Source organism: Lacerta agilis, chromosome 15, assembly GCF_009819535.1.
Source record: "Lacerta agilis isolate rLacAgi1 chromosome 15, rLacAgi1.pri, whole genome shotgun sequence".
NCBI lineage: Eukaryota > Metazoa > Chordata > Lepidosauria > Squamata > Lacertidae > Lacerta > Lacerta agilis.
Genome location: NC_046326.1, coordinates 18,241,217 through 18,251,739, shown reverse-complemented (window position 1 = coordinate 18,251,739; position 10,523 = coordinate 18,241,217). Strand labels below are relative to the sequence as shown.

At 46.7% G+C, this 10,523-nt stretch overlaps 1 protein-coding gene across 1 annotated transcript; it reads left to right on the top strand.

Annotated features, from left to right (window-relative positions):
* Positions 1-8,176: 8,176 nt before the first annotated feature.
* On the top strand, positions 8,177-9,568 carry LOC117060319 (prostaglandin E2 receptor EP3 subtype-like). Its single transcript, XM_033172534.1, is given in 4 exon segments — positions 8,177-8,634; positions 8,725-9,041; positions 9,044-9,128; positions 9,130-9,568. Coding segments are annotated over 4 exon segments (1,299 nt in total).
* The last annotated feature ends 955 nt before the right edge of the window (positions 9,569-10,523 follow it).

Below are 10,523 nucleotides of genomic sequence, written 5' to 3'. Positions count from 1 at the left end.
TTGTTGTTGTTGTGCCTTTTTACTGCAGCATTTGAATGCTATGGGCTGTCTCCATTCTTTGAAGGACTTGTGAGTGGGGGTTTGGAATCGGCATCCAAACTCCTTCAAATGATGATCGCTGTTAAAGCAAACAGAGCAGTATTGACTACTGATGATAGCCGTACAATGCAAGTTGAATCAGAAATGCAGGGCCCAGTAGAGGCAGCCTCAGACAATATGCCATGCCTATGTAACACTGCCTTATTTCCAAAATATCAACAGGATACTTTGAAAGACGTCAGTGGAGGAGCATGTCCTACATTAGTATGTGTTGACCACTCCAGAAAGATACAGGTGCATTCCAGTTATTCACTTACGCATTCTTCCTTATTTCCCTGCCTTAAATTGTATCGAATGAGCGTCACCTTTAGTTATGCATTCCATGTTTGCCTTAACAACACTTCAATATATATAGTTTCAGTTTTCCACTAGGAAGCAATTTTCAGTTCTTGCTATAATTAACAGATTAGTCACCAATTATTTATTTTCCTGTCTTATCAACATTTCTAATGTAGTCCAACAGAATATTCAAAGGTACTTTTAAACAAATTATGTGTGTGGTCAGTGGGAGGTGGGGAGGGGATGTGGTAGAAAATAACAGCGCTTACTAGAAATGGGAGAGAAATTAGATTCAGGCTGTGTGCACATTGCTGGCTTAAAACGCAGCTACATCATTCTTTTTCTCAATTCAGATCAACGCTGGTTTGCATGAAAATGCCTCAAAACACAGCACAAGAAACAGCAGCATAGATACAAGGCAAGTATGGGTTGTGGCTAATGGTCCCATGTTCACCACTTCCCAAACCAGCAGTGGGAGCTACACTGGGTGCAGAGTAAATGTGAGTGTGTACATAGCTTCAGTTCACAGTTAAAGGTGAACCCACCTAACTTGCCCTTTCTGAAACAATATTCACACCAGAACGCAGCCATCCTTTAAAGTCTGCCCTTCTTTGAATTTTTCTATGCAGTTCTCCAGTCAAGCAAAGTCTGCACAAACATGCATCCCCTAGTAAAAATAGTGTGCAAAATGCATTTTGTTAGGTGAAATTGCTTTGCAAAAAAAGATGCATATTAGACAAAATTGCATGCAAGCATGTATATTAGGAGAAATTCATATTGAAATGCTGGTGGGTTTCCATGAGAACTTTAAAAAAAAATCACAAGCTGATGGGAAAACATTGAAAACTGAATTTAAGAGAACTGAGAAAAACCAAACCTGTCAGATTCACCCATCCCTAGTTGGGAAAATGAAGGTGTTTTTTTATCCAAGGGTAAATGGTGGAGACAGTAAATAGTAATACTCCAAAGAAAAACAAACAAAAATACTCTGAGAGGTAGCATGCTCAGAAGCATAAGTGGAAAGAGCCCTGTTGAACTCAGGTTCCTATGGGGGCATCTGTTTGCCCACTGTGAGAACAGGATGCTACACTAGATGGGCCTGTTTCAACTGCAGGGCTGCACTTCTGCTCTTACTGATAAATGCAGGGGAAAGCTTTTGCTGAGTATACATAATACTCTGTGTGTTGCCCTTTTGGAGTGAATATTAAATGGGAACGTGAGGCTCTTATTTTCTCGACTCCTTCCTTACTCAACTAGGAAGGTCACAGGGTAGCCTTGGGCAAGTATCAATCTCTCTTAATTGAGTGGTGGCCAAGCTTTCTGGCAAGCGTACTGTGAGTCAGGTCCAAAGTATGAAAGAGCGTCACTCCTCTTCAGTTTCAATCATTTCTGGATTTTGTAATTATTAACACTTACAAAGCACCAGAAAAATTGAGAGCTGCAGATATATTAAAAGATATGGTGTGCCCTGTATAAATGCTCACCATTTAATAGGCATTGACCATGGGATCCTCCTGAGCAGGGGTGCCAACTCATGGGCGCCAAGCCCTGTTGCCTCCCCCCAAAAAATATTTTTGGGAGGGGGAGGGGGCCTCCCCAATGTCCAAAAAAGTTGGGGGCGGAGGAAACTGAGTGCAGAGCTGAGCACTGCATGGCTTCAGTGGCTGCCCCCCTCCTTCTGCAAAGAGGAGAAGGAACATCAAAGCAGTCCCCCAGAGGTGGTGGCGGCAGGAAGAGCTACTAGCCATTGAAGCAGTGCTGCCACCAGGTTTGGCTCCCCCCCGCCCAGTTCCTCCCAATGTCCTGGTGTCGTGCACGTATGTCAGGGGCTGGGCAGAGGAGGAGGAATGCTGGAGACCACCTCCCCATCCTGACCCTTCCAGGGACGAGGAAGAAAAAGACAGTATAGATTTACAACAGTGGTTTGCGGCAGGTCACAGCTCAGAGGCAGATTAGGGGGAAAGTTGGGAAATCATGGGAGAGGAGGAACAGGCAGAGCCGGAGCAGCAGCTGGCTGACTCGTTGTCATTAGAAAGCATTCCATACCCACCATCTCCCAGAACATGGCAAGCCTTAAAAGTAGGAGAGCAAAGAGCTCCAAGTCAGAGGGCACTTAGTGGCACCCTCAGAGGTGGTGGTGATGACAACGAATGAGGAAGTGGAAGAGAAGGGGGTGGAGATTGACTCAAGACAATGCCATTCTCCAAGAGGTTGGGTTCTATAGCATCTCTGTGTAAAGTCTGAAATAAAAAGGACTGTAAGAAACTTTTCCTTGTCTTTATACTTTCCTTGGCAGCCAGCCAGGAGCCATTGACAGCATCTTGACAGTGTGTGATGCCATGCGAGATGTCAGTGCCCCCATCATCCTCACAAGCTGGCACTAGATACCCAGTGGTATCTCAATGGTACAGCTAGACCTCTTTTAAGGCGTTGACCCTAGCTGCAGGAGCACCATTTTAGCTCCACTTCAGGCAGCCAAAGGCCCTAGGGCAGCAAACTCTGTGTGTTTGGAGACACCCTCCCAAAGCCCTTCCCTGTCTGAAGACAAGGGTCAAGATTCATGACAAAAGCACCCTCTCTGGAATTCTAGCCACCCAGGTAGCCCAACACAGGGAGAGAGGGTGACACAGGGAGAGAGATGGCAAACCATCTGCATACCGAAGGCATTACTGAAACAATTAAGAGCATCTTCTCTTGCCTTGTCTTCAGCCTCCATCCTTTTGCCTGCCACCAGTACTCTGCCATCCTTATCTCCCTGGAAAATTAAGTGTCTAATCAATACCTTTGGTGTGTTTTTCTTTTTGCAGAATTATGAAGAGTCAGAAATGTCCATGCAATCAGGCCATTAAGTATGGTTATTTGTGCAATGGATTTAAGGTCTCTACATGCATCAACTTAACAAAAAGGGGAGAGGGTGGAGGGAAAGGAACTTAACTAGTATTTGTGCATCTTACAAAGTAAGAATTATTCCTCAAATGCTATTGCATCCCTTTCCTTCACCAGCAGATTGCTGGAGGTGAAAAGATAGATTGATCCACAATAACAGTTTCACATGTTTGATCACATTACAAATGTTACATATTGGCTTGCATTGGGGAATTATGTGTGATATTGCCACCCTCTCTGCTGTCTGTGATTGACCTGCTTATGAGTATGAGCTCCATTGCAGTAATGCTGATGGTGAGATCCCACCAATGTTCTACTTCCACTTTTGGAGGGCAATATGCATCTGAATTCAATTTGCTGGGGAACACAAGAGAAGAGAATGCTGTTATGTTCAGTCCGGCTTTCAGACTTCCCAAAGGCAACTGATTTGCTTTTCTTCCATTTAAAAAAGTGAAGTCCCTGCCCATAACACCGTTTGGTTATGTGCCTGGGGGTCATTGAAAACCATATTCAAATACAGACATGCTGAAGTGAGGGTCTTCCAACGCTGGACCCACACCCTGGTATTGGTAACCCAGAGATTGAGTTTGCATTCAAGCCCAATGTACAGGTGAAACTCAAAAAATTAGAATATCGTGGAAAGGTTCATTTCTTTCAGTAATTCAACTTAAAAGGTGAAACTAATATATGAGATAGACTCACAACAACTTCAACTTGGGGGTTTTCATCAGCTGTGCGCCATAATCATCACAATTATAACAAACAAAGGCTTGACATATCTCGCTTTGCATGTCATGAGTCCATCTCATATATTAAACTGCAGTAGCTAATGAAAACAATTGCTTACATAAATGGACTTCTCCACGATATTCTAATTTTTTGAGTTTCACCTGTAGAATTCTTTGAAGTACAGTGGGCAGGTACTCCTCTGTTCTGTTTGGCTGGCAAAATCAGATAACAGGAACTTAAGAAAACTTAAGAAAATGGGCCCATCTTGTCCAGCATCCTGTTTTCGTAGCGGCCAACAGAAACTGGCCAATCCAGAGGGGTCATGTCACTTGCCAGTCACAAGGAGTGGTTTTGCACTCCCCTCTTACTTTCTGTGCTGTTGATAGGCATGTAGGAAGCTGCATTACAAATCAATGGTCCACCTAGCTTAGTATTGTCTACACTGAACTGCAGTGGCTCTCGGGGGTTTCAACAGAGGACATTCCCAGCTCCAAACTGGAGATGCCAAGGGTTGAACCTGGAACCTTCTGAATGCTCTGCCACTAAGATATGGCCTTTTCCCACATGCCATGGTAGATGATTGGGTTGTGTGCGTGCATATGTAAATTGGGGCTGACCAATCCTGGAGCTTCATATTGTCGGCCAATTGCAGGGTCTGATATTGCACTGCCTTCTTCCCTTCAGCTCCTAAAGAGGGTGCTGAGAGCTTCTCTTACACAAGATCCCTTGTGGTTTATGAGGCTGGATGCCAACGTCAGACACTGCAAATCCTAGCTATAATGGTTATGCTATTCGTTATTTTCTACTGCTACATTATGGGCATAGCATCTGTCTTACTTGGTAAATAAATCTCATCTCCCAAGCTGATACAAAAGTCAATTTCTTGCTCACCTCTGCAAAGACGGTTTTCTCTTTTTCTTCTTCTTCTTCTTCTTCTTCCTCTTCTTCACACACACACACACACACACACAAACAATATTGCAATGCAAAAGTTTTTCTTAAAAAAAACAACCACCCACTACCACTCAGGGTTGCAATAACAAATGCTGCTTTATATTTTAACTCTGCAATGAAGCCTTCTATTTAGTAGTTTTTAATAGAGTTTGACCTAGTACTGTCAAAAGGGAAACTACATTTTGTGCTTGTTGCACACTTTAGTCCTTGATTTCTGCAGATAAATAATATGTAATGTAGTTCCTATTACTCACACAGTGTTTCACACATCTGTTTTATGTTTCATTAATGGCTCAGCAAATGAAACCATCAACCATGTTGTCGTGTGTGTGTGTGTGTGTGTGTGTGTTCATTCAACGTGAGGAGCAAATACAGGCCAGCTGAAGGGAGCCTCGCCGATTATTGTTTTGGAGAGGCTTTGCGATACAGTTCAAGAAGAAGCGCCAAAGTCGCAAATCATGTTCACTGCAAATGGTAATTCAATACACTACTTAAATTAAGAGCAAATAATGTTTTTTAATCTACAGAAGGGTAGTTCAGAATGCATTAAGCTGAAGATGAATCTTCCTTTTTGGAAGCCAAGAGGAAGCCAAGAGGAACAGCAAAAATGGGGTGAAGGGTACAGTAGATGCCATGCCAGGAGGTCCATCTTCATTCATAGAATCTTCAAATCATAGAATTATAGAGCTGAACAGGAGCCTAAGGGTCATCTGGTCCAACCCCCCATGATGCATGAATCACAGCTAAAGAATTCCTGACAGAAGGCCAGCTAACCTCTACTTTAAAAACTTCAGCCTACCACCTTATGAGGTAGTCCATTTCACTGTAGAACAGGTTATACTGTCAGAAAGTTTGAAGCTCAGTAGGTCGAGGATGAGACTCTTAATCTCAGGGTCATGGGTTCGAGTCTCACATTGGGCAAAAAGATTCCTGCATTGGACTAGATGACCCTTGTGGTACCTTCCAGCTCTATGATTCTATGTTTACATGTTTACTCGGAATCTCCTTTCTGGCAATTTCAACCCATTGGTTTGGGTCCTACCATCTGGAGCAGCAGAAAACAAGCTTGCTCCATCTTCCTTGTTGACAGCCCTTCAGATATTTGGAGATGGTTCTCAACCTTCTCCAGGCTAAACATACACAACCCCCTTCCTTGTAAAGCTTGGTTTCCAGACCAAGAATGTCAGGTCCTAGGAGGCCCCTTAATTATCTCCCACCTCCACAGCTGCCCTCTTAATTACTCTTCAAAGGAACAAACTGAGGATTTGTTTCATTAATTTTCTCCCTCCAAAACTATCCTTCCCTTAATGTATTATTATGAGTTTGGGGAGGTCAAGAGTTTGGAGTGGGGGTTGGCAGGGGATCATACCTTGGATGTCATAGTAGCAGCAGTGTAGTATCCTTTGTGGATGGGCAAAACATTATTGAGGCTTGTCAGGACCACTGCACCTTTAACTGAAAGCTTCCTGTTTGTAGGTTCAGTCTATTCTAAGACTTCCTGCTCAGTGTTGTGGTGGGATTCGTGGTTAACTGCCCATTTATTAATTTTTTTCACACATCTTCAGCACACAATTGTTCACTGAGCAACTCACAAATAAAAACAAAAGCACTACAATCAAACATAAAAACACATAAAACAGAATAAAACGGTAGCAGCGAGCAAAGCCAGATAAAACAATATCCATCTCAATGTATAAAAGCATATTTAGCCAGCTTTTGTTCCCCACGGAGGTGTGTATGTGTGTGCATGCATTAAATTATTGGTTTCTTTCAGTTTTCCTCTTTTCTTTCTTTTTTTAAATCAAAACAGAAAAACGGTGAAAAGAAAACAAATCAAAGCACGCACACGCACACATCTGTAACAAAAGCTGACTAAATATGGGGCAGTAATTATTAATCCTGCAGCCATGCTGAGCAAGTAATAATAAAATGGACGGAACCAACAAACAGGAAATTAAAGTTGGAAAGGGAATTTGCTGAATAGAAGTTGATTGTGAGTAGATGTTACAGAAGGATCTTGACTGTGGAGGCGGCAGAAGGATAATATAGCGCTATATCAGAGGCCTGCTCCGCAGTAAATCAGGGCATGGCTTTTAGCATGGCTTCAACAAGCGCCCACTCTCTGCACTTTCCCAAAACAATTAAAGGTGTTTCTGTTCTGACAAGCTCTCCCACCTGGATGAATAGGTCAGTGCCAAGGCTGTCTAATTTGTATGGCTTTTAAATTTATTGCATGTTGTTTTTTGTATTGTTTAGATGCTTTTATTGAATTTTGTTTGTTGCCTTGAGGTGTGTATGTGCGTGTAAGCAATGACCACTCACTTTTGCGACCCGGCACAGGCTCCCTGGCCTCCATAGCCACGCCATAGCTGCCTGGTCATTGCTCCGTCCCCTGGGCAAGCTGCCGAGGCTGCAGGGCTCCCGCCTGGCCCTGGTTTAAATCAGCCAATCGGCGGCTGCCTGGGGGGCGGAGCAAAGACCAGGTAAGGAGGCTCCTGCCTACGCTGGCCATTCAGTCAGCTCAGAGCATCACCCATCCAACCCTCCCTCTAATTGTTAATGCTGCTGCAGGCTAACCATTTCCTTTCAGGTTCATGGGCATTGCTACGGTCACACGATGGTTGCTGTTTTCCAGAGCCGGGAAGGAATCCCCCTGCTCTGCAGGTTTTGCCTTCCCCGTAGCAATTGTCACAACTTTGGCAGTTTTAGGCCTTGGGTGGAATCCTTTAGTCCTTCAACAGAATGGAAGGGGTAGTGTAGTAATGCACCCTTATGTGGCAGTTTTAGCAGGGCCCCGTTAGAGGGGTCTGTGAAGGGAGTCAGTGACCGTGAGTGCTCGGGGTATGGTCAAATTACCAGAGCAGGAAGAAGGGGGGCAGCAGCATAAACACACCTTTTCCAGTGTCCCCCATATTCCTGTATGGCCCTGCTTATCCTCAGATCCCAATTGGGGGCTGAGAGGGATACATGCTGAATGTCTAAGCCAAGGTTTTCCTACATCTGAAATTGATAAAGTTGAGGGCTCCGCCCCCCGCGCCTGCCTTTAAAAGGCAGCCGCGGCTCGCTCTGCTCCTTTGCCCGCCTGGCTTGTAGCCGTCTAGCGTGCGCACCCCCGGCCGGCCAGCCAGCTGCCTTCTCGCGGGCGCCCCACCATGGGATGGGCCTGCCCCGCTGCCCATCCCGTCCCGGTGCCACGGCTGCTCCCACCACCCTCCCAACCAGCAGCAACATGACTTCTTACAGGCCCTACGAGGGGCGCCTCAACTGCACGCCCATGGCGCTGCTGAACGCTGCAGCATGCAGAGAGAAGGGCAACGCCACGGCTGCTGCCGCCACCACCAGCCCGGAGGAGTGTGGCTCGGTGTCAGTGGTCTTCGCCCTGACCATGATGACCACGGGCCTGGTGGGCAACGGGCTGGCGCTGCTGCTGGTGTACTGTGCCTACCACAAGAAGCAAAACGTGCAGAGAGAAGGGCAACGCCACGGCTGCCGCCACCACCACCAGCCCGGAGGAGTGTGGCTCGGTGTCAGTGGTCTTCGCCCTGACCATGATGACCACGGGCCTGGTGGGCAACGGGCTGGCGCTGCTGCTGGTGTACTGTGCCTACCACAAGAAGCAAAACGTGCAGAGAGAAGGGCAACGCCACGGCTGCCGCCACCACCACCAGCCCGGAGGAGTGTGGCTCGGTGTCAGTGGTCTTCGCCCTGACCATGATGACCACGGGCCTGGTGGGCAACGGGCTGGCGCTGCTGCTGGTGTACTGTGCCTACCACAAGAAGCAAAACGTGCAGAGAGAAGGGCAACGCCACGGCTGCCGCCACCACCACCAGCCCGGAGGAGTGTGGCTCGGTGTCAGTGGTCTTCGCCCTGACCATGATGACCACGGGCCTGGTGGGCAACGGGCTGGCGCTGCTGCTGGTGTACCGCGCCTACCACAAGAAGCAAAACGCACGCAAAAAGTCCTTCCTGCTCTGCATCAGCTCCCTGGCCCTGACCGACCTGACCGGGCAGCTCCTCACCAGCCCCATCGTCATCACCGTCTACCGGGCTGGCCGCGACTGGCTGGCGGTGGACCCTTCCCTGTGCCTGTGCACCTTTTCGGCCTCAGCATGACCGTCTTCGGGCTGTGCCCGCTCTTCATCACCAGCGCCATGGCCGTCGAGAGGACCCTGGCCATCCGTGCCGCACTGGTACTCGAACCACATGAAGACGTGCATCAGCAAGGCCATCCTGCTCAGCGTCTGGGTGGCTGTGCTCGCCTTCATGTGCTTGCCCGTGGTGGGCGTCGGGCGGTACGCCCTCCAGTGGCCGGGCACATGGTGCTTCATCAGCGCCCGGGATCAGGGGGGTCCCCACGTGGGCAATGTCATCTTCACCTCCAGGTTCGCCTTCCTGGGCCTCTTCTCGCTCGCCGTCACCGTGGCATGCAACGTGGCCACCATCGTCGCCCTGGTGTGCCACCGCCACTCCAAAAACTCCGCGTCTCAGTCCAGGAGGCAGTGGGGCAGAATCACCATGGAAACCTTGATTCAGCTGCTGGGGATCATGTGTGTCCTCTTTGCCTGCTGGTCGCCACTCTTGATTGTGATGCTGAAAGTGATAAAGTTGAGGCCTATTTAATCCCATACGTATGCTGTGTTGTGTCTTAATTATCTGGGCCTGGCTCCCGGGGAGGAGGGTCTGCGCCTGGGCACGTAATAATAATAGTAACGATAATATTCTTTGTGGAGCGTCTCTGGTATTTAATTTTTAATTTAACAACAACAACAACAACCAGCCTCCTAAACTGCCTAAGATTTTGTAAGCGTTGTACAGTATGTTTCTTACAAGCTACAGCAGTCCCTCCCCACCCACCCCAGGTCCCAATCTATCAAACATGATATAAAAGGAAAGGGAAAGGGAAGGGGAGATAAAAGCAAGATGTGACCAGGTTGGTCTCCTCCTTCCCATGATAATTTTAATTCCATGGCCGGCTAATTGCAGAACACTAATTACTCAGCAGCGCTAAAAGGCTCTAATGTGGAGGTATCTATCATAGGGTAGGGAAAGGCACCTGAGCCGCATTCTTGCCTCTGACCTTTGAAATTTTCAAACCCCCAATGAGGCTGTATATGTATTTAAAGTCAATGCTTTCAAAAATTCAGTGGTGGTAAAATAAGATACACTGTCAGACCTGCATGGGAATGGTTGGCTCATTTTCCTTCTCATTGTCCAGTTCACAAACCCACCTTGGTTTCTGCCGCAATCTATTCATTATTCTCTTAGCTAGGGGGTGAGGGAGAATTTCCATTCACTTCACAATTTAATGCAAAAATGTTTAGTCCCTGAAATATTATTGAGAACTGAAATGCAGCTATTCTTTGACATCCACATGTCTCTGAATTTTGCAGTGAAGCTCTCTGACCAAATCATATGTACCGATATATATATATATATATATATATACACACACACACACACACACATGCATATAAATGTACATACAGTGGTACCTCGACTTACGAATTTAATCCGTTCCGAATGCACATTCGTAGGTCGAAAAATTCGTAAGTCGAAAAAAGCGATTTCCCCATAG